This window comes from Carassius gibelio, chromosome B2 (assembly GCF_023724105.1).
Source record: "Carassius gibelio isolate Cgi1373 ecotype wild population from Czech Republic chromosome B2, carGib1.2-hapl.c, whole genome shotgun sequence".
Classification (NCBI taxonomy): domain Eukaryota; kingdom Metazoa; phylum Chordata; class Actinopteri; order Cypriniformes; family Cyprinidae; genus Carassius; species Carassius gibelio.
Genome location: NC_068397.1, coordinates 3,596,641 through 3,621,755, shown reverse-complemented (window position 1 = coordinate 3,621,755; position 25,115 = coordinate 3,596,641). Strand labels below are relative to the sequence as shown.

Genomic DNA, 25,115 nt, shown 5'->3' with positions numbered 1-25,115 from the left:
ATTTATTTGAAAGGTAGCCTAATTATGGTTTGGTATCTTGACATTTATTTATTTGTATAGGCTATAACAGCATTTAAAAAAAAAAATAGGTTCAATTTATTTGTATTAATTTTGTAAATAGGCTAACAAAACAGCTCGATCGTTTGAACACAGCAAAGCAAGCAATAGCGCAAGAAAAACTAACACAAGCCAAGCAAGCAATTCACACGTTTTCATTTTTGCATATGAGGGGCTTTAAACCGGGGGGTGAAATCCGGACAGGTTGTTATAGCTACCCAATCCACAGGGGTCCCCCCACCCACCCTTAGACAACCTGATATATATAACACACAAAGCCTCGCATGTCCCAATAACTATTAAATCAGTGCGTGTCCCGAGCTCTGCGGTTCAGACTGTCTGAGTGACTCTGTCAGCAGAATTTCGCCCGTGGCAGAAGCCTGTGATTGGGTCCGAGCGCAGAGCTGCTCTTAACTTTAACATGCGGCTCATGAGCGCGCGCAGGAGAACACTGTAGGATTATCGGAGAGAAATATCGCTCATCATCACCTCGCGCTTTCTCATTGACACGCGCGGGCGAGTGTGTGTGTGCGCGCGCGTTAATGTGTGCGCGTGTATGTGTGTGTATATGTGCGTGTGTGCGTGTGCGTGTCTGTTTAAGCCTAACTTTTTAAAGGATGATATATCTTGGATATTTCCTGTTTCTTTTTTGTGGGCTCACGCGTACGCGTGTCATGGCAAGTTACCCGATATGGTGGTAAGTTTTATGACTTTTTTAACCTTTCCTTGTGAAAAAACTATGAGTTTAGTAGTCTAGAACGCGTAAATGACAAGCTTTTCAACTTGACAAAAATTTGGGGGATTGAAAATATCTATGACGTCAGTTGTAATCTATCTATCTATCTATCTATCTATCTATCTATCTATCTATCTATCTATCTATCTATCGTGCACCTGTTAGTAGGTTCAACAAGTAGAAATTGCAGGATACATTTTTATCAACAAAGATTTATAATCCTGTGTAAATCATGTTCAATTCATTAATTAAACGTTTTATTTATTAATTAAAATTGTTAGTATAATTATATAATTCATCTACTTAAAAGTTTAACGATTGCAAAAAAATAAATAAATAATAAATAGCCTAATAATAATAAAAATAAAAAAATATGTGTCACTGATGCATTTCACGACAGGCTGGCCGTCAAACCGGACCGTCTTTAAATAAAAACCATGCGATGAAATGTTATTTGAGTTAGGTGTTATTTGTAATAGATCCGTGCTGTTAATGTAGTACTTCATTTAGTTAAATCTGCTCAATTTCGTTAATCAGAGCTAAACTTTGTCGGAAATCATTTAAATAAGGCTTACAGCATATTTGTCATTTTAGTTTTTGTATTTTTTAATCAACATTATTGTATGCTTTTGAAAACGTAGTTGTGATCATCGTATTTTGAACGGCCTGAAAGACTTCTAATAATGATAAAGTAAAATTGTGGCTGATGAGGTTAGAGAAGCACATTTTACTGACTGTTAAAAGTATGCAGTATCATCAAACTTTCAATGCATTTTATTACAAACATTCTCTTAAAATAACTTTATGCTTGCACAAAAAAAAGTACAGTTCATAACAGACACATTGCAAACGTTTAAGGTGTTTCCAAGACTCACACACCTAAAGAAGATTGTTTCAGCAAGGCAAGACAATAAAGCAGAGTTTTCTCAGTGGTTGTAAAAGCTGTAATTGAGTAGGTCATTAGTCACAGTCCAGGCCGCTCTTTTTTTGTTAATTGTTGTCTGTCTGACCCTCTTGAGATTTTAAAAGCTGTGCTTTCCTTCTCATTCACAATGCCAGTTCACAGGACAGCATCCAGAAACTTCTGTTGCTTATTACGGGCAGCCAACCCTTGAGGAAAAAGATGTGTGCTTAATTGTATTAAATGTGCACTTGTTATGTTCTTCAAATCTTACAAGTATTTTTTAAAAACAAAACTGTACTTGCAGATAATATGAATGAAATAAAAGCCCACTCTTAAAGAAAATACACACTTTCTTGCCTATGTTTCGTAACACATTTAAGTGCACTTTTAAAAAGTGCAATGAAAAACTCAAGTGAAAAGTTTTACTTTAAAGGACATTTTCAAAAAATTTTTTTAATAATCTTCTGAAGAACATCAGTTACTTTTAAATGCGGACCAACATACTAACATACATGTAAAGTATTTGGTTATAATTTTAACTAGCGCAGTTGTTAAAAAAAATAAGTTAATATATTTGTACTAAATTACAGCTTTATCAAAATGAGTGTGTAATTACAAATACATTTAAATGCATGACATACAAGTTTAAACAGAAATGGCATTACTTATACATAACTGCTTGTCAGTAATGTTAGCACTTTAACCAAATTTCAAAGACTGTAAAAGTAATCATGAAATTACATATAAAGAACTTAATTGGATCAAAACACTCTTAAATTCAACTAATTGCTTTTAATATAAATGTAACCTTTAACACTTTATCATTTAATTATAAATAGCATGCAATTAGGTTTCTGAAAACAATGCATTGTGTTCGCAATTAAATATGTTCCTTTAATATTTTCATAATAAGCACTCTGTGTAAAATGTCACCAAATGTGTCAAAGGTTAAAACAATCAGCTTCTGACAGAGGTATATGTAAATTAATTGAAATTTCCTCGATTCAGTTTTCAGGCGGAAAGATTGGTCTTTATTTTTCCCAAGAAACAAGCCACAGAGTTTCGGTTTCCTCTAACATATATGTGCAGGGTGCTCCAGCTGAGAGTCATGTGATATGATAACCTGCTAATGTCCATGCAGAGGAGACCTGGACAGCACAGGTGTATCTACACACGTCCTGCTGGAGAACACCGAAACTAATGACCCGTTCTGCTTTGTATCTTTGTGAAGGAGGTTTGTGATGTAGGCCAGGTTTAGAGACCAGGTTCATGGCTTCCTGCATCTCCTCATGACATAGTGTTGCCTGACTGCACCTCCACCCCTGCGCTCCACCTTAAAAGATAAATACCTGGAGGTGAAAGCTTGCCGCACATTCCTTCTCCCAAACACTTCGCTCTTGATGTCAAAGTCGGCTCTGTGCCCCCGGGGCCTACAATTAAAGCGGTAATTCAGAGGCGCACTTGCTTGGGCTTGCTGAAATATGCATTAAAACCTAGACTGGATACACTTCAGATGAAAAGTGAGCAAATATATCCAAGAGTGCAGAGCAAAGGGAATGTTCATTTCTGTCCTGTTGTCTTTGAATTACCTGGCTTTAGGAGATTTGGGGGGATGTAAAGACGGTACTGTTCTGTGGAGGGTTGATGTCAGTTGGTCATCCTTTCGTTTGGGATATCGCTAAAATAGCAAAGTTGCACACAAATGAGGACAAACCTATAAATGCTTGTGTTGCATTTGATTATATCAAACTCCCGATAACTGAAATACCAGCTCATCCAATCTCAGTGCAGTTGTGGCCCAATGTGCTTTTATTTGGTTTCAGAGGGCCTGGGTTGTCTGCTCTTACTAAATGATGGTGATCTCAGTATCGTGAGCTACAACAGATGACGACGGGGCAGACAGCTGAGCATGAGGACATGTCATTGAAACACCTGTTCACCTCACTCAGCGGCGGTGACGTCTCAAATTCATCAGCTTCTGGCAAAGTACAATACCGAAGTATGAGGTGCTGATTCTAGCCGTCAGCAGAGCCTATTAATTATCACTTTAGTCTTGACTGCAGAATACCTGAGGGCTGTCCACGCTTGACGGCATCTTTACCCACAAACCGTTTCCAGCTAAAAAAAGTGAAATAGTAGAAACAATAGTTAAAGGTGTAAATCTGATGGATGAGCCACGGTTGAAGCTGTCATAAAACAGCCAATGCATGCATAAATTAATTCTATATTTGTACGTTTTCAAGGTTTTGATCCTGTGTGTTCATTTTGTTTTAGTGTTGTTTTAATTTTGGTTTTAATGCCTGTGTACAGCACTTTGGTTGCAACTTCTGTTGTTTTGAAATGTGCTCTATAAATCAATAAACTAAACTAACTAAACTATATTAATGCATGCAAACCTACATTACTTGCAGCTGGTTTAATCAAGGCTTACCTGTATGAAATAATTGTAGGGCAGTCTCTCTTAGGTTTTTGGGTGAATAATAAAACCTCTCAATGCCATTAAAAAATTACGAATTTGAATCTAATTTACAGCTCAATTGAAACTGTAAATCTCTTTCTGATTACGATGCAAAAACCATGTGCTTATAATGATTTACTGTTCTTCTTATTTAAATAAATCAGCAGTTATTTCTCTATCACAGTAATGAAAATGTAGAATCACTAGAGAATCATTATTGAAAACAAGAGTAATTATAATGGTAATGGTAAAAATAAATAAATAATAATAATCCTTTGATTTTTGGGTTAAATGCAACCTGGGCATAATTTTGTGCAACTTATCCTATTGCATAAAAATGAAATTTAAACTGGACTGTTTTCGTGCCTACCACACAACTGAATATGAATAGCATTTAATTGTAATGTAATTGATATATTTTTGAGTTCAAATGCACTGTATTTGCGCATTAAACTACAGATAAATATGAAATGTGTGCCTCATAATTGTGATCTCAGAAGTATATTTAGCCCAAGGACATGTGGTATGCATAGTTTTAATCATCTTCACGTTTAATCAATGTTCATCTACTTAAGCTCTTTTGACATCCATGCTTTTTGGGCACTTGTTTGACTTGCGCTCGACATTGAACTGAAGTTGATTTGCGCACCTGAAAAGTCTCCCGTAAAGAGGCGATACTAGATCTAAATAACCATAAACCTAAAAAGAGACAGAAATGGCAACTGACTGATATTTTAATCACAATTCAAGCTCCTCGGTCAGTTCTGCCCTTGGGTAGCACTGAGGGTTGGTTGTGTATTTATATGCATGTAAAAGAAAAGCATGCATCACCGTGAGACAGACGGGGCGGGCGGGGATGACGTAAACGTCCCGTACCATTGGTTTGAGAGGCTACTTGGCCCCTGAGGCGAAGGACTGACAAAGGCTAAGAAAAGGTCAAATGTAATGTGAACAAATCTTCATAGTTTCGCTACACCCTGCTAGAAGAGGTTTGGATCTTCTCTCAGGCCAGTTTCATTCAAGTTCCCTCTTGTTCTGTGCTCCCTTAGACTTTAAAGTGAAATTCAGATTAAGCTCCTTACAGAGAAAGATGTAAAAAGGACTGACTCAGAGTCAAATAATGCCAGGGATCAACTTATACAAAGCATAGCCTATTGAAGTCAGTTTAGACAAGAGCAGACTGACAAAGAAAGAGAAAGAGATGGAAGCTGTTGGCTACCCAGCACTGACTGATATCCGAACTTCTTTCTTTCACATTTCTCAAGCGGAGTTCAGTTCGAGGACTTTCTGCGCTCTTTAAAAAAATCCAAATGATGTACTGCGATTACGAACAATGAAATTCATGACTTATGCCAACGTGGTCGATCTAAGTAATCATTCATTTCCTTTACAACCAGAGATCCATAACTTCCCCCTCAGAACAAAGGAGGAGAGGAAGTGTAGTGGAATGCAGCAGGTAAAGGAAGCGGTTGGTGGCGCATCAGCTGATGAGGGAGGGTCGTAGTCTTTGTCATTGAGAGAGCCCTTCAGGTCTAATCACTGCAGAGGTCAGGGGTCACCGAGGGGCCCTCTTGTTGTGGTTAGTAATCAGCTCATAACACAGGTCAACACACATCTAATTGAGACTGCTCACACCTTTAGAGACACGTCTTGTTCATTTTAGCTGCAAATAGTCAATGAATATGTACATGCATTAGACTTTAATTTGAGTGGAGCATCTCAGATCGTGAAAAAGTCCAATTTACAAGTTTGCTTGTGTTTTCATTTATCTGTGCATCTTCTGTAATGTAGAGAAAGCACGTGCACATAGTTGCCAGGTTGGGTATATTAAGTAAACCACAGGCAGAAAATATAATGATTAAAGAAAGGCTCTGACTTAAGGACTTTAACTCTTGATATCTGGCAACCATGACAGCATGCGAGCGCTTGTTACCAATGCAAAATAACACAAAAGCCTATAAAAAAAGAAAAAGGTTCATGCTAAATAACCAGCAGGCAAATATCGCAAATTATTATGTTTAATAAATCGAGAGAAGCAGAAGTCGTGATCACAATTTAAATATGATTCATCGTGCATCCCTACCCAAAATGTTTAACATAAATAAAATAAAATAGCCTGTAACAAATTATAAGTATTATATTTGATATTTGTAGGAATGTGCAAAGCCAGTATCTGTATCTGTTTTTAAGACAATATTATTTGTGACGGTATCTCTTGGGATAAATCCAGAGGTGGGCGGGGCTTAAAACAGAAGTTTGTCCTAACTATATAAAAAATCCCATCCACTGTATTATTTAACGCAGAAGTAAGCAATTTTCTGTGAATCTGTGCGATTTTGGCACTACAAACCAGTGCTCTTAATAAAAACGTAATACATTAAAATAAGACACAACAGTTTGCAACATTAAGAAGCAAAATCATTTTTTAGCTAAAATGTACAAATGTCCATACATATAATAGTTATCCATTGTGTGTTTTATAACTATTCCTTTTATTACATTTCTGTAAGTATATTTTAATATACTAAATATCTAAATGGTAAATAAAATTGAAAAAGTAGTTTAATAAGAAAACAGTTGCTTAAGGTTGTTGGGGAATTCACTGTGGGATTTTAATTCATAGAGTTTACTCTTTCACTTCACAGTCACTATTGCGTTTTTCTGTTTTGTTTTGTTTTTAATCTAAAATGTGGGTTTTGAAATCCTCAGAGGTGTTGTGATGAGATGTGTCTTGTTCTTAATTTGAGCTGTTAGCATATCAGATACAGTACTTGAAGTTTTGTTTTAATTTTTCATAGTTAAGATAGAGTCAGGATACAGACTGTGCGTTCGATTTGAATTTGATGACAACCGGGTAGAAAAACAGTAGCAAAACCCCTATAGTACCGACTGACGAACTGACAAACTTTCCACAACATTGCAATGGAAACTCTGAATTGTAAGTGAAAAGCATGTCAGCACATGAGTTGCATCTGAGCCGTGTGTCATCAAAGAATGGTCGAGTTCAAACTAACATAAGTCAAGCATCCTCTGATGCTCAGCCAGACCAGTGCACACTGTGTCATTACAGCAAGCCACAGGGCTGTTTCACTTTTGGACAGTTCAAGGACGTCGGTGGCCCTTAATGACAAGGTACCTGTCCCGCACTGTGAATCCTTGATCAGTCTTCTGCTCCTGTCTCAGCTGGGGCTTTCATGTTTGTGTTACGGCTTCATCTGAACCCCTCCCAGCAAAGCCAAAGATCTTCAGTGCCTATGACGGCTTCAAACACAAGTTCCTACTGCGAAATTGTCAAACTGTTGTGGTGCATATACAACGCCAAGAGTCGGATTGATCTGGAGTCCATCCACTCGTGTTACACTTTGATCCTGTAATTGTTCAAATTACACTGTTTGGGCTTTTTCACCTAACTTGAAAAGGATACACCCGTGATAATGCAGTAAATAGGAGTAGTTAGTAAAGGAGGGTCTGTGCTTTGAGCTAAATTAAGCTTATTTTGGATCCTGGCACCAAATGTTCTGGTTTAGCTCAGGCCTCTTAACTAGCTAAAAACATTAATATCACAGACAATCATGCTCAATAAATTGAGAGAGACACAAACTCCGTGAACACGACCAACTCTGAACTGACTTGAGCTGAATAATGGCACTATTTATTGTCTTTGAGAGCTGCTTTACAGCAAAAACTGAACAGTCTCCATGCTATCTTCGTGTTGATCTGTTTATACAATTTGTATTGTATAAAAGCACTACACAAATAAAGGAGACTTGATTTAAACCATCGCTGCCATTGCTAATGAGCAGGTCCATCAGCTAGACCAGCAGCAAACCGCCATGCACAGGTCTTTTCACTAGAGATGTGTTGCATTCACTTATTTATTCGCCACCGTCTCTGTGAATTTTTGTAAATTCTGATGCAATGACCAGTTTGTCAGTAATCGAGAAAACGTTCATATTTTAGGTAGCAATGAAGTTTAGCACATGACAAATGTAAGAAAAGATTTTCCAGTATGCGTAGAGTGGACTTACTTACCCCCCAAAAAAGTATTAAGAGATAAAAGGCAACTACACGGATTTAATAATCTACAGCCTCAATAATCTCCTAATTTTGCTGTTTTTATTAATTATTACCAATCAGACTGGAGTAATGATGCTGAAAACTAATAATAAATTACATTTAAAATATATTCAAATAGAAAGCAATTAATTTAAATCGTAAAAATATTTCACAATATTACTGCTTTTTAGATCAAATAAATGCAGGTTTGGTCAGCGGACGAGACCTCTTTAAAAACATTAAAAATCTTACGGTTCGAAAACTTTTGACTGGTAGTGTAGTTCTTAATTTTAGGTACAGGATTATATTTAGGGCCATGCAGAATAAGGCATTAATATGATCTTTATAAGTACTAATAAACAGCCAATATGCTAGTAACATTCATGCTTGTTAATAGTGAGAAGAATTGCTCATTCAAATAAAGTGTTCCTTGGTAAGCACATCTAGAAGAGAAGTACTCACCTGCATCATGTCTTCCTCGGCAGGTCTCTGGCGGTGGGACACCAGTACTCGTCTCTGGGTACTCAGCCCATCCTGTGCAGCTCAATCCCCGGCCTGGTACCCAAACAGCTCCGCTTCTGCCGCAACTATCTGGAAATCATGCCTAGTGTGGCAGAGGGGGTGAAAATCGGCATCCAAGAGTGTCAGCATCAGTTCCGAGGCCGCAGATGGAATTGCACAACTATTAATGACAACCTGGCCATCTTTGGACCGGTGCTGGATAAAGGTAGGCCTAGAGAATCAATGAGAAATGATCAAGTCATTGTATAATTAAGGGTACATTTCATGTCCATTGATAATCATTTTTTTATAATTTTAATATTGTAACCATGCAACTATTAATACGTTAGAACACTTAGCAATTCATTGTTACACTATGCATTTTAAATTTGTTATTGTATTACAACTCACATTATTAATCATTATAATGCATTATACCATTTAATAACCCTTTAGAATGCATTATACATAATGGCTTTAAGTAAAGTGTTAAGATTGAGTTTATTATTTTTTTACAGGAAATAAATATTATCATTTGAGGTTATCAAGAAAATGACATTTGGTTGGCCAGAGAAGCCTGCCATTGAAATAATGAATCAAAATGATGACATTTTTAAACCCATACAGTTTGTCCATAACATAGCTGACAAACTCAGCATTTCTTTGTAATATCAAAATGATGTGGTACGATTAAGCTTGGCAACTAGCAGATAAAATATATCAACTTAAAGCAATAGATGTTTCATTGCGAAAGCTTGTTTTTCCTGATGTGAAATGTATCCTAAATTATAGAATGATTGAATATTTAGCCCGTTTCTACATTTTTAAAATGGGAGAACAGGAATATGATCTGCCTTTATCCACCCCATAATGAAAGCTACTTGAAAATCATATTTCACTCAGTGCTTCTTTGTATTCAGTGACTATGTAACATTATGACTTCTCAATTACAACAAAAGTCCCTGTTTGCACACAGCTCTGATTGCTGAGATTACTCTGTTGTTCTGTGCACATTATTTATTTGCTGCTCTCTAATCCTACTCTCAATGGGCATTAGTCAGGTGCACTGGACTATGACAGTTTGTACAGATGTAGTGATGCACGCGAGTAAAGTGGGTGGGACGGGTTTTGTTTGTTTCTGTCAAAGGGAATCCCCACATTTCTCATTGTGTTTGTCCCAACACAGTGAAGGTAATGCATCTAACAGCAGCAACACGCTGACGTTCCTAAAAGGCATTTCAGAAGTATCTCAGCATGTGTGTCACACGCACACATTTACAGACATACTTCACTGTGCGCTCAAACGGATTACATTGCCAGCGTGTGTGTTTATCTAAGGTGAAGTTATGAATGTGTTGTCTTGGTCTTTAATCATTTGGGATTCTTGTCTAAGGCACAAGTCTGTGCATAACACAGAACATTTTCAGCAAAAACTCCTAATCAACTGTTGCTTAACTAGACCAAACTAGATTGCTTCTTAACAGAAATCTATATTTTGTTAAGCATTATTGCTTTTGCTCATATTAAACAGCTGTAACTTGACAAGATACTTATAAAATTTGAAGTCAGTGGCATTTGTTTGTGGGTTAATGTTCTTGGTCACACTTTAGTTTTGGAACAAATTCTCGATATTAACTATTAACTTGATTTTTGCGTCAATAAACTCTAAATATTTTACTGCTTATTAATAGTTAGTAAGGTAGTTGTTAAGTTTAATTGTGGGATTTAAGGGATCTAAAATATGCTCATGCAGAATAAAACACTAATATGTGCTAATCAACAGCCAGTATATTAATACAACCTGTCCTCCAACCAGTACGCTTGTATAGGTCGTTTGTCCAAATCCCTGAAATACGACCCATCAGAGCGTATACTACAAGTGCGCCCCTATCGGCAAAAGGTCGTTTTCATATGAATGTTTTGTACTCTTTTATTTGCCCTCTGGTTTGCGTTTCGTGTAGCTCAGTTGGTAGATTATTGCGTTATACCTTGATATGTAATCATGCTATCATGGGTTCGATCCCAGGGAACGGACGTGCACGAAAATGTATATGTTCAATAAATCATAATTTAGCATGATTTCTGTGAGGGGTAGGTTTAGGGGTGGGGTCAGGTGTGGTCATTCGAACGAATAAGCCACCTACAGTAGTAAAATATGTAGGAATTACTGTGAGATCGGTGTAAAACGGCCACACATTGCATTTAAATAAATGTGCGTTTTAACTGGTAATGATGTTATTCGTCAATTCATGACGACAGACGCAACATGATACAGTCATTATTTTTACGCCCGCTAGAGCGCGCTTAACTTTAAAACGTAAATATAGGTCGTAATAAATGCTTAGACAAACGACCTATATGGTCGTTTTTTGTTGGAGGACAGGCTCTATTAATAATAAGCACTAGTTAGTTAATAGTGACAATTAATCCCTTTACTAAATGTTACCATATATACCAAAAACTGAGATGAATAGCTATAGTTACGAAAAAAATATTATAAGAATATTTAAAGGATTGTTTTATAGTAATATTTAATTTGATCATATCCAAAAATAAGACACAAAATGTTGCAGTGCACCAGTTTTAACTGATTTAAAAACAAACTGCTTCGTTAAAAGAAATTCCATTTTCAATAGAGTTATTCAGCCGTGATGTCAAAACCCTTCACCGTGGGTTCCTTTGAGATTTTTATAATTGGTTTTTCCAGTTTTTCAGCAAAATAAGGTCTGTAGTGAAACTAACGATGCTAAACAATGATACTTGGAAATTTGGAAATACTCACCGACCAAACATTCTTATGTAGGTCCTCGTTACAAAAATATGTTTTTAAAAATAATGAATGGGTGTGTGAAATACCCCATTAGAAAAGAAGAATTATTATTCAATGTTTTGACGTTACAAAGGAGCATCTAAGGCAAGTTTTTGGGTTTGATTTTACATACTGCAAAAAAACTAAGTGCCATCCAAAACCACTAAATTTGTAAAAAGTAGCTTGGAGAAATTACTCCATATTCAAAACAGCTGAGCTGTTGTACTGTTTCAGTTTGTTGCTCCCAGTCACTAGATATTTCTCTGGTATCTCCGCTAGATTAGTTAATAAGCATTTGGCTTCCTGTTGCTGCTTTAATGCCCTTCTCATTACAAAAAAAAGTTATATCAATTCAAAGCTGGACCAGTTTAGTCCTCTCACAGTGTCCAGGAGAAATGAGGGGTCAGGGTACGAGGAGACAGAGCGCATCGAGAGGCCGCAGCTACGGTGGGAGGCGGTGACAGCCGCGCCAATTGCTTTTAATAAACTCTCAAGCAATTGTTACATTGATGGAGAGGGCTTGAGCCCAAGCGGGCTACTGATGATGGGAGGACTGCTCGGGTCTTCTCCATTGTAGTGTTAATAGCCTCTCCATATCCCCTGCAGTTCCCCCTCCTCCGGTCTAAATTGAAGGGGAGATTGGTCAGGGACAGGGGTGACGGGGGTTTGAACCAGGTCAGTCATCGGGGTCCAGGGGTGGCTTTAGTAAATCATTTTGATTGGATTAAAGCTTCTGAAGCTCTTAATAATGTGAGAGGTCAATGCGGGTAGATTAAGTGCTTTGTTGGGGGGCGGTTTAAGGGCCGCTTCGAAGCTCAGAAGCTTTTCACAGAGCTTAGAGAAGAGCACCTCTCACTTTCGCTCCTTTGTGACTAACTCTGTCACTTTTGCGGAGCTAGTGCTATTGTGCGCTGGTGTTAATGTCTGTGGCGCAGACAGTTTCCTGTTCTATTTTGTGCTGGGCTGAATGGAACGCTGATCTGTAGTAGGTCTTCAACGGCTTGTTACTGACAATCACACAGCTGTCTGAGATCAAGAGACGTGGATGATGCTTCCTCGGCATTCAGAAATGTACATTCTCCTATGCCTGTGGGGCTATCAGAATACGTTTTGTTTGTTTAATCATCCCGATCATGTTGACACTGGCTCAACTAATGATGTAACTTAGGGTGGGACCTCTGGAAGTCTTCTGGAAACCTGTCTGAAAACAGACATTATTTTTTTAATTCCTGATATAAAGCGCACCTTCACTGACTTTCACTGACTGTTTGACAGCTTTCATTGGTTACTTCACAAACCTAGACATGGAATATCAGTTTGGCCACCTAGCTTTGTATCTCTCATAAATCTGTGTGTATGCCTACAGTTTTGCACCTCTCCAGTCTCATCCTCTTCTATCTATTTCACAGCTCTGCCTCGGGCTACGTCTGCATCAGCGCTCATTAATTTACATTAACCAAAGTGTCAAAACATGGCCCACTGGAATCCGTGATGAAAGGAGAGTCAGCACAGGAGTTCTAGAAGAGTTTGCAAAACACACCTTCAGCAGATAACGTTGCCAGTCGCATGCGAGTTGTAATTGGACACCAGAATTAGCTTGTTCTCACTGTCACTCAAGACTCTGTTGTTACTAAAATCAGAGCGTTAAACTGAAAGGCAGTGACTTGACAGACTTTGCATACATTGTTCTGTTTCTGTGATATTTGATCAAAATAGCCTCTCCTGGCAATTTCCTCAGACGCTTAACAAGCAATAAAATTACATCTGGGTGTGAATAAAAGCCTTTTCATTGGAATTCCTCAGGGGCATCCACCATGTTGCCCACCACCACAAAATGAAGTAAAGGAATCCCATGACTCTCAATGCTAACACCCTCAACTAAACCAACTTTGCATGAGGTCAAGCTACCTAGGTTATGACCTTTGCCCTCAGGAGGAGAAACTGTTACAATTTAGGATGTACTGAGAGCAGCGTGGCTTTCATCAAATGCATGTTTAACTGTGCCGGGGGAGTTCTGCTCACCAGTATATCATTAACTCTGCCCAAGAAAGAAAGAAAGGGGTGTGGCAAACGGAGCTGATGGTGGGACCTTAGCCCCGCCTCCTGCTGGGCCCAACTCAGCACACAATATCTGGGCGACCATAAGATTAAGCCAGAGAGAAAGCTCCTTTCACAATTCACACGCCCTTTAGATTGTTTTATGAAACCATTTCAATGGGGATTTCCCCGTCTGCCGACAAGTGGGGTCCGGCCAATGCATAGTTCTCTGTTGCTATGACTTAACTTGGTCCCCACTAATCACTGGCAAGGGCAAATTTCATATAAAATATCGGGGGGCTTTTGTGTGTGTAATTCGCCGTGACAGTGGCAGCACAATGAGGGATTCAGGGTCCCAGCAGGTAACAGGGACCACTTGCCATGTGCGGGTCCAGCAAAGTTAGCTAGAAGGTGGGCAGCAGGGGCAAACTGTTGTCACAAATAATCAGTCTAATCTGGCTTCACCTGCATTCTTTTCTCAGGTAAAGACCCCCTACCGCTCTAAAGTGTCTCCGTTTCTCCCATTTATTCGATTTGATCCATTCTTCATCTGGATATTAATCTGCCCCCACTTTCCCTGACGCCATCTCTACTTTATTCCCCAGACCGGTCTGCCATGTCATTGTCAGCCGGCCGCATTTGACCCACGTTTTATTGGCTTCCTGATCATAAAACACAGGTCACTCGGTGGGTTTTAAATTGTAATTGAATGGCCCTTTCGGACCCGACTATTCGTACCCCCAACTACTATGTGATTTAACTGATGGAAGCAGAAGTTGCTCATTGTTTGAACGAAGAGAAATCATAGGCATCAACTGATATACATTTTAATAGTTTTGTAGTCAAGAACAAAGAAACACTGCGTCATGGTAGATTTAATCCAAACATCCAGAGGCACCAAATTTTTTTGCCATTATAATTAGCATTGTGGAATAAGAATGAACTTGTGGCCAGTTTTGCAACATCATTATCTCTAGCCTTGATTTATCTAACCAGTTGAAACCTGCAACAAAGGAAGACTTGATTCACGGTGTCTCCATAGACGTTTCCTCTCTCCTGCAAGTGCAAGACTACACAAGACCACAGAGTATTTATCAAAATTACCAACCTCATTAGCTGTCTGTTGGAAAGCACTTTTAAGTTTGTATGGGGCCCCTCGTCAGCAAGGATCGTCACAAAATCCCCTGTCAGACAGAATGTTGGATCATCTTGGAGATTATAATCAACCTAAACTTGCATTGTTCATTCTTCAAATTAATTCCGAAAGTAACGCGTTGGGTCTTGTAATAACAAATCGACAGTGAGTCTTAGCAATGAGTAATACAGGCATATTTCCCCACCTCAGAGTTGCTTAATTAAGTCTTTCTAATTATACACTTGTCAGCCTTGTATTTGCCTTATCTGGAAAGATATGTTTGGTCTTCCCTGACTCATGGCATACCGTGTCCACAATGAGACCTGGGTGAACTGTCTTAACCTACAAATTTAACCACATGCTCATGAGTGTTGAGAAGTTTAATTAAGCTCTATTAATGTAACAATAATATCAGGACAAATAAAAGAACAATTCATAGACATTCTGAGGTATAACATATGTAACAATGCTTGTTTTCTCTATGCACTTCCATAGCCACTCGAGAATCAGCATTTGTCCATGCAATTGCCTCAGCGGGGGTAGCGTTCGCTGTGACGCGGGCTTGCTCCGAGGGCTCCGTCACCATCTGTGGCTGTGACACGCGGAGGAAAGGACCACCAGGCGAGGGCTGGAAGTGGGGCGGCTGCAGTGAGGACGTGGAGTTTGGCAGTATGGTATCCCGAGAGTTTGCTGATGCTCGTGAGAATCGGCCAGACGCTCGCTCAGCTATGAATCGACACAACAACGAAGCTGGACGTGTGGTGAGCAATTTTTTTCCCACTGAAAATAATAAAATGCTTTTCCACTCTAGTTCAGGTTACTTTATTCTCCTTGCTGATGGATTAGTTTATGTTCAAATATAGTTTATGCTCAGGTTAATCTATCCCAGAAAGCAAGCAGTTTCGGCCCAGATCTGGCCCACTTCTGGCCAGCATGGAAACCATGCAACCATATGGTTCATAATATTGTTTTGGTTTACATGCATGCAAGGTCAAAAAGCGTTTTCCCTTTCTCAAGATATGCATTTAATTTCACTTAATTTTCCAACGATTTTCGAAAAAATCTTTGAAGCAGATCTAAGACTCAGTTTCTTATAGACCCCTACTTTCCTTGCGTCTTCTCTCTTCTGATTCATCAGATGGCCCAATCTGTTCTGATTGGTCTGCCACAAACAGCGCATTTTGGAATCAATACACCATTGTCATAGTGCTATATTTTGAACGCTCTATGGAAAATATAAGCATCTGTTAATTGCAATATTAAAAGTTGTGATTCAGTGGAGCCAGCTGGTACGAATAAACAGGGTACTGAGCCATCTTTCAAGAAAAAGCCTTTGCGAATCCTTTGCATACTGCATGAAAGGCAATATCTTAAATGGTATAATAAAGGCAATTTATTATCCTCTGGAATCTCAGGGCTAAGATCACTATTCTGTTTTTCATTTTTCCACTAGTCAATCACAGACCACATGTACCTGAAATGTAAGTGTCACGGCCTTTCGGGAAGCTGCGAGGTGAAAACCTGCTGGTGGTCGCAGCCTGACTTTCGGGTGATAGGCGACTACATGAAGGACAAGTATGACAGCTCATCAGAAATGGTGGTGGAGAAACATCGGGAATCACGAGGCTGGGTCGAGACCTTACGACCAAAGTACACCTTCTTCAAGCCCCCTACCGAAACTGACCTGGTCTACTATGAAAGTTCGCCAAACTTCTGTGAACCCAACCCAGAAACCGGCTCCTTCGGCACCCGTGACCGTATATGTAACCTGACATCACACGGTATTGATGGCTGCGACTTGCTCTGTTGCGGCCGAGGCCACAACACTCGAACTGAGAAACGCAAGGAGAAATGCCACTGCATTTTTCATTGGTGCTGCTACGTGAGTTGCCAGGAGTGTACGAGAGTTTATGATGTCCACACCTGCAAGTAAGAAACAAACAAAACCACACTGAACCAGACATTTGGGGTTGTAAACATGCGAGAACCTTCTATCCAAAACTTGTGGACTGAGTTGAATTGAGTTGTTTGTGGTTTTACTAATAAGATAATCACAAGAAAGGGATACAGTGGACATTGAAGTAATTCTAGAACACCTTCAAAGAAAGCTGTTTCAACAGACACAAAGAAAAACCCATAAAGGCTTTGTTCCCCATTGTTGAGGACAAATACAGGCTTGTGGCTCAGCTCTGGAAGGTACTTATCGTTTCCAGTCTGATACAGGAGGGGATAAGTGATGGATCAGATTACTAGAGACTCAGGCCCTTGGGACCTTGACCAATTGTGTCTCCAAGAAAAGAGAAGAAACCTTACAAAGGGAGAGGGTTTGTCGACACGTGGCAGCAAACTCAGACGGGACAACTCTGTAACAACAAAGGCAGCGCAAACTGAATACCAGGGTTTACCCACAAGCGCCTCTGAAATGTGGTGATAGTTGCATTATTAATGATATCCTTACTACTAACACCATTAAAGAAGCTATTTGTATCTTTTTAATACAAAGTGCATTCCTGAATACCAGCAAACAACTGATTAACCAATTCTTTAATGACATATAATACACTTTACGTTGTCTCTGTGTGCAAGACCAAACACTGAACTTACATATTAGGTTGAGTTTATTGTAAGTTACTAACATTAGGTTACGAATGCACTTGTATCTGAGTGAATGTCCATGCATTGTGTCTATGTCACTGTTTTCTTGAAATGATTTAAGATTTTGTTGCAAGTATCAAGACCTATTCTAGATCATGTTTTTTAGAGTGCTGTTGCACTTGGGTTTAATTGCTTGGTCCAAACCAGAGTTCTGTTGCTTCCCCTTTTCCCTGACCCTTCTGGGTTGTATTCACACTGTATTTTTGGGTCCAAACCATGGTTAACATATGTAATCAAAGCAGCAGCAGCTGTTCACCCTCTTGCTAGATGCCTCACGCAGGAGAAGGCTGCGAAATGGACAGCCTTTCTCAGTTTTGTACTTTGTGTTTTTAACCCTTGGGCTTCTTTCCGAAGAGTCAACACGGAGCGGCACTTGCGTTTGTCTGCGCGAATGTATTGCAAAGTTTCCAAAGAACATCTTCTTACCGTGCATCAGGAAAGTGAGTCAGCCACTGATCTATATTCTTTATTTTAGATCGGCGCACACACAAGCACATCATTTGACTATAATATGCCATCAATTTATGATGATTGCATTCATATCTGCAGTCAGTTTAACTTGTGGGTTTGTGTTTGGTTCAAATTTGAATTTGAATTTGAATTTTGGGTTCAAATTCAAATTTAAGTATCCACAGAAAACTGTGTTCACATCATCCAAACAAGCTGAAATCTGACTTCAAACTAACCCAGTCGTGCACCAGAAGTGCTAGTGTGAAAGCATCCAGTTTTCCCCAAAGATCAATAATCTATTCAAGCTAAAACAAATAGATGTGAGCACTTCTATCTTGAAACATTCATTTGCCTTATTTGTGTGTGACAGTATTATTGATATTTCACAAACAGAGAGAGGTCCATAACATTTCAAAATGAATATAGGTAATTGTACCTTTATTCAGTAGCTGAAACACTGTTCATTTTTAAGTCACTTTGGATAAAAGCATCTGCTAAATCAATAATATAAATGTACATGCAGGGCCCAAAATTAACATTTGCCAGGTGTCTCCAGTGCAAGTATATTATAACTGAAAATAATCATCATTGTCATCATGACTGGTATATTTTCTCAACTCACCCATATTTGACAGATGGTGAAAAGTCTTTTTTGTAATTATTATTTTTCATTTATTGATTTTTATTTTTGTTTGGTAAAAGGTTAATTTTGGACCCTGTTGTTGCTATGACAAAATTAATTATTTAGTTTGAATTCACAATTGTAACACTCAAGTATTTTTCATGTTTGCCATTAATAGCCATTATATGTGAATTCATGACCAAAATTAATGTTTTTTTATTCTAATTTTTCCTACCCAGTTAGCAGCAGTACAGAAACTAAATGAACTACTCTCATTTATAATGCTGCTAACTAATAACAGGTTTGTTGTTATATTTATGCGTGATATTGTGCTTGTGCATTTGTGTTTCTCTGTGTAAATCTACTGTATGTGTCTTGGTGTTTGTATGTAAATGTGTCTGTATATGTGCATGACTCTTTGTTTTCTTCTTTCTGTGAAAGACACTGTGTAAACGTAGTTAAGAACTAAAATGTGAAGTTTTCTACTAATGGAATCTTGATAGAAAGTTTGTGTTCGTTAACCAAATAGAGATATTCTAACACTTCTGTGAGTCCTTTTGAACAATAGATTATAAAAGATGCAATGTATGAAAATCAAAATGCATATTGTGTTATTAAAAGCCACGCTATATTTTGACTAAGTAGCATGGAAAAATTACATTCAACCAGTTTTCTGAAGAAAATAAATACTGTCTATTCGCCATTATTGATGTTACAGTTAACTAGTAAACATACAGGACATGAACTGTTAGTCGATCTAATATTGCAAGGAAATGTGAAAAGGCAGAGATAAAACCCCAGCTTGTAAAATTCTTTGGCAGAAGTTCTTTTCGCAGATATTTCCTCAAAGAAAATGAACTCATGTTTCCTCTTGCCCATCTCACACTGATTTAATCTCTCATCAATCAGGGATCATTTCAAAGCACATGCCCTATTCAGCGTTCAACAATGCTTTATTTAACAGTGATTCGCCCCTAACTACAAAAAAACAATACTTGATGTTTTTATGTGTACATCACTGCATCTGAATTTCGATTGTTTGCTTCCACACAGTTCAATTTGTATTCTTATCATGGTCTTAAATTCCAAAGTTTTGTATGGACTAGTTCTGTGTTTAAGGATTTCTGGAAGTTTTGGATTTTTTTATGATTATTTATTTTACTGTAATGTGTATATATTAGCAAGAGTATATATTTGCTGACAAAAGACTATTGCTTGTGAGGAAAATGTTGTTTTGTGTTGTTGCTTATTTTTCCACTGACCACATAGGATGCACTGTATGTCCTGCTCTCTGTTATTAGAATTCTAGCTGTTAATGTTATAACCGAATTAAATAAAATAAAAATATGTCTCTGTCATTGACTTTTGATTCAAGAGTGTTTTTGCTTCATGGACCCAGATCTGACATTAAACATCAAGTTACACGCCAAAGTTATATATTTAGGTTTAGTGGTTAGTTTAAATCAAAATATGAGCAATAAATTATAATTATAAAAATAAATAATAAATCTGAAATGAGAATGTCCCCACCTTTCATTAACTTGCAACCAATTAGTGACAGAAAGAAGGAATCATGGTTCATGGATTTTAAAAAAAGCAATTGGCTATTTAAGAAAAGAAAAAAGAAAAGAAAAGAAAAATAATATCCTCTAACACTATAAATAAATCTGTAATGTCATGCATCCTTTAAAGGAATTCTACAGGGTTTCAACCTAATGTTAATGTGCCACATATGGTATGTCATCAAGTATCACAGATAATAATTTTGATTCTCGTCTCTTGTGTAAAAAAAAAAACAAGATATGTTTACAGTAAATACACTTATAAAGCAAGTTTAACTGGCAAATGGATGGCATCGCAAAAAAATAAATAATAATAATAATTAAATATGCAACTATGACTTTAATTACAGCTTTTAATTCATGTCATGACCAAGTTATGTATTAACATGAGGATACCAGGAAGGGAAAATGAGCAACGCAGCGTAACTACATTTTTTCAAATATATTCTCTATAGTCACCACCAGGGGCACTAGTGAGGGAAAAAAACTAAACTTTCACTTATACACTTCGATAGGTCAAAAGACCTCTTAAATACTAATAACGTCTTTATATGTTTATCAGATCTTATGGCCACCAGCTTATAGTTCTTTTGTAGCGTATTAAATTGCATTAATATTATCTTAAATAAGCCCTTACAAAAAGAAGTGTTCTTCAAGTTAACAAAAATCTAAATTCTGTTATTAATTACTCTCCTTTGTGTCGTTCTAAACCCATAAGACCTTCAGTTGTCTTCAGAACAAAAATTATGATTATTTTGATGCAATCCAAGAGCTCTCTGATCCTCCATAGACAGCAAGGGTCCTTCCACATTCAAGGCCCAGAAAGGTAGTAGGGACATTGTTAAAATGGTCCATGTGACATCAGTGGATCAAGCTTAATTTTATGAAGCATTGAGAATACTTTTGTGTCCAGAGAAAACAAAAATAATGACTTAATTCAACAATTTATCATTTTCTGTGTCAGTCTTCTTCATGTTCCGACAATGAAATAAGAGAGATGGACATTGTATGCTAGAACGCTGGTTTCTGCTTTAGCAGCATTTCTATCGTTATTTATGTTTTGTGCACAAAAAGTATTATTGTAGATTAATAAGATTACAGATGATCTACTGATGTCACAATATCCTTATACCTTTTTGTTTGGGCCTTGAAAATCTCAATTGCATTGCTGTCTATGCAAGGTCAAAAAGCTCTCGGATTTCATCAGAAATATCTTACTTTGTGTTCTGAAGAGGAATGAACGTATTATGGGTTTGGAACAACATATATAACAATAATGCAGTACACATTTCAAATTTTCTGCTTGTTGGTTAAATTGCCTTTAGAGACGAGTTTGCATTCTGTTCATTTGCAATGCAGTGCTTCTTGGAGGATCTGGCAGAGGGTAGTCTTGGTCTCAGGCATAGAACCCCCCATGAGTTTTGATGATTTGGTCTCCTGGACTATTAATTTCACCTTCGACGGGGTAAGTCACAGGCCGAACCACTGGAAATTCACTCTGTTCCTCTCCTGATGGAAAACCACCTTATCCTGAGCCCATGCAAGTGGGCAGATTGCAGCTGTCTTTGGAGGAGAAACAGCAAAAGTTGTTCAAAGGGTTGTTCTGAATCTTTACTGCGATGGACAAGGCTACACTACTTTGTTTGGTAATTGTCTGGCAGGTCAGTTGTTCCTTCCTATGGTCCACTCTATGGTCTTCAAGTTTTTCCAAAACTTTCTTTCTTTCTCACATCTGCCATCTGGGAGTGAGGAGGGTCTCTGGCCACTTGTTGTGTCTGGCCATGGCAGATGGTGTCTTTAAGTTTGTGGACACATGCTCAGTTTGTGTTCTAAACAAGTTTGTCAACATTCTCCCTCCAACCAGCAGCAATACTGTCTTCCAACATTTTGAAACATCTCTCCAAATTGCTCCACTTTATTCCTGTTCCCAAATTCCTGTTTGCCAGGGAGATGGCATGGGTGGTTGTAGACCACATCTTCCGGATTCATGGTATTCCAGAGAATGTGGTTTCCGACGAGGAACCCCAGTTTGTCTCTCACTTTTGGAGGGGTTTCTGTTTGCAGATTGGCACTACTGATAGTATTTCGTCAGTATTCAAACCAAAGACCAACGGCCAGACCGACCATGCAAACCAGGATTTCAAATGATTTCTGGTCTCCCACCCATCTTCTAGGAGTCAGCAGTTGGTTTTTTGGGAATAGGCCAGTAGCTGCTTTTCCACTGTCGGGCCAGTGCTTTCAACAGCCCGGACGGGGCTAATAGCCTCAGACCTATAGCAGTGATCTACAAATCATGCTGTCTTTCCACCATCGGGCCAAAAGCTCTGCAGCTAAAACCAGCCCTTTACACGTTTCTTTGGAACGATGTCACACAACCCCATCATTCCACCACCAAATTTAAGATTCATCAGAAAACTAATAAAACGTAAATCACTGGAATTAGCAAGATCACAAAAAAACAAAGCCACTGACAAGGCATGATCAAGCCCCAGAATTGACACGACCATTTTTGGCCTGACAGTGTTAACACGGCTAATACTCCCTGCTGGTGTAATAGACCAGGTTGTCCATGTTGTGCTGTCTTGGCTTTTAACTCCCTGTTTCCTTCCTAGGGTTCTAAAGCTGCTGTTCCTTCGGCCCAGGTGTTCATCCAATGCTGCGCTGAAGAAGGGTCATAGAGAAAAGGTGATAAGGAAACGGGAATGCATGGGGGGAAAAAACACTGACTGACATCAGATTGTGGTTCCCTATTACATCTGTGGGCAAAGGGTGTGGATCTCCACTGAAGACCTGCCATTTTGTGTTCCCACTCAGGCGGTGTGATCAGTATGGGGGGATCTGGACCATGTGCTCATTGAGGATTTCCACTGCCAGCAGTCTGCTCTGCCCTATGGGGTGCCAGGTGGAGCGTCTTTACTTAACTTTTCTTTGTTTGCCTCTTTCCATGGAGTGCCTGTGCTCTCAACTGTCTTCTATTTTAAGCTGATCACTTGCTTTTTATCTGCCTGCTCTCTAAATCACTTCAGTACCAGAGTGTTTTTGGACAACACCTCTGCTCCTGCCTATCCTGTCAGTCTCATTTCCTGTTGGTATGGTCTGTTCTCATCTTCTTTGGATTGATCCCATTCATCTGCCTGTTTATTGTGGTCTGAACTTGAGCATTGTCCTGAAGATCTTCGTCTGTGATCTACCCTCATGCTACCATGGACTGGTCTGTGATACCAAAGTCTGCCTGACTTTGACTTTGTCTCTGCATCACCCCTTGAATTTTGCTGGATTGGACTGATCACTCAGTGCTGACCTTTGTCTTACTACCCATTTATTGTCTGCCCTACTGTCTTGAGCTGGTTAGGAACATTGCAACCAACCAGAATTGTGTTGTTTTCTCTGCAAACGCAATACATTTCAGTTCTGTAATCCTCTGCTCTTAAGTTCTCACTATAGCATACCTGACAGATGCAAGTGCCATTCTGTCCATGTTAAGATAAGGAAAAAGTATGAAACAGATCAATAGAAATAGCTGAATCTGAAATAGCTAAAACTATGTACAGGCCTTTAAAGAGCTTAGAGGACATTCTAGCACCAGTCTATATGGAATCTGCACCCCACTGACTCACTGAAGAGCAAACCATCCAAAAAATAGACCAGATTAAAACTTGGGTTAGTTGTCAGTCTTGTCCACAATTAGGAGCTGGGAACACACAGGACACAATAGCATCATTCTTTCTTGATTTTAGTGTGAGAGAAAGAAGGGGAAAAAATCCCTTGATAATAACTTGATTCTTTTGAGAGAGCTCAGGAGCCAGCTTAGTTCTCTGGGGGACAATAAGGGCAAAATTCTCTGTGGTGACAGGACTGCATCAATGATCAGCCCCTGAAGCAGATTATAGGCCAATGTGAATAGAGCGTACCAATACTAGGGGCTAATAGAGGACCCCTGATAACTCATTCTTCCTCTCACAATGTCCCTGCCAGAAGCTAGGTCTAAGTATCGCCTAACTCCACCATCCAAAAAATATTGACATGCACGGCCCCCTCATTTTTTTTTAAGCGTTAGTGGTTGCCATCATATAATTGCTTGTTCAAAAACCTGAAAGAGAGTATATATTCAATTTATAATATAATTATATTTATAAATCCATCAGAAGACCTACCCTTGTCTAAATATGCCCACTTCCCGACTATGTATTAGACAAAAACAGTATGTGAAATGAGTATGTCTGAATTAATTTAGAGATTCTAAAGTGTGCATCCAATAAATGCTTTACTATCCTGCTAGGCCATCAGACAGGAGTTGTGAATGGCAGGAAACAACATAACTGATATTGTAGGTCACATGGCAATGGCAACATGACATGATTCATATCTATACGGCTAAAATGCTAGCATATGGATTACTGCATATTGCGCAGTATATAATGTGAATGGCATATTACAACAACCAAAAAATTGATTAATTTAGTGATGTTAGCTATGTGTCCACAATTCGTGTGAAAATTGGTGTACATGTGAACAACTCAGATTAAAATTATTTTCTTGTTTTCTTGCCATGCTGTAGAAAGGATTGAAATTATGTTATTTTTCTCACAATATTATGGAATAATCAGTTTGGAATAGGGGAACAATGGATGTGCAAGAAAAACTGTGACATATACAAATGCAAACATTTTGGTAATTCAATAGCACAGGTTACAAAGTAGCAAATTAATGGAATTTAAAGCATGCAGAAAATGTATTTAAGGTATACAGTAAACACACTGCAGTTTCTTATAATAGGTAGTGAGATTTTAAAAATACATAGTCATTGCAAAAATAGTTACACTGTTTAAATACTGACTGTCCAAATAGCAACAATTACGTTACAGTTTTTCCCAACTGTTAACACATTGCTTACTGAATCTTTGACCTATTGTCCCAAAACTCTAAACACAAAACAAAATCCTTTCAAAAAGATTTTTTGCACCAAAATGACTCAGCCAGATGTTGTATGAATAGATCAATCTCCAAACGAAAACACACTGATGTGCTAAACAGAAAACCCTACTATGAATATTCCACGAGTATACTTATACCTTTTACACTGCATAACCTACAGCAATGTATTCCTACCCAAATATACATAAACACACAAAT

At 38.4% G+C, this 25,115-nt stretch overlaps 1 protein-coding gene across 1 annotated transcript; it reads left to right on the top strand.

Moving 5' to 3' along the window:
• The first annotated feature begins 379 nt into the window (after positions 1-379).
• Positions 380-19,772, top strand: wnt3a (wingless-type MMTV integration site family, member 3A). Its single transcript, XM_052547666.1, has 4 exons — positions 380-754; positions 8,697-8,938; positions 15,189-15,454; positions 16,147-19,772. Exons 1-4 carry the CDS (start codon positions 675-677, stop codon positions 16,624-16,626), a joined length of 1,068 nt encoding a protein of 355 aa, XP_052403626.1. The 5' UTR covers positions 380-674; the 3' UTR covers positions 16,627-19,772.
• Positions 19,773-25,115: the final 5,343 nt, after the last annotated feature.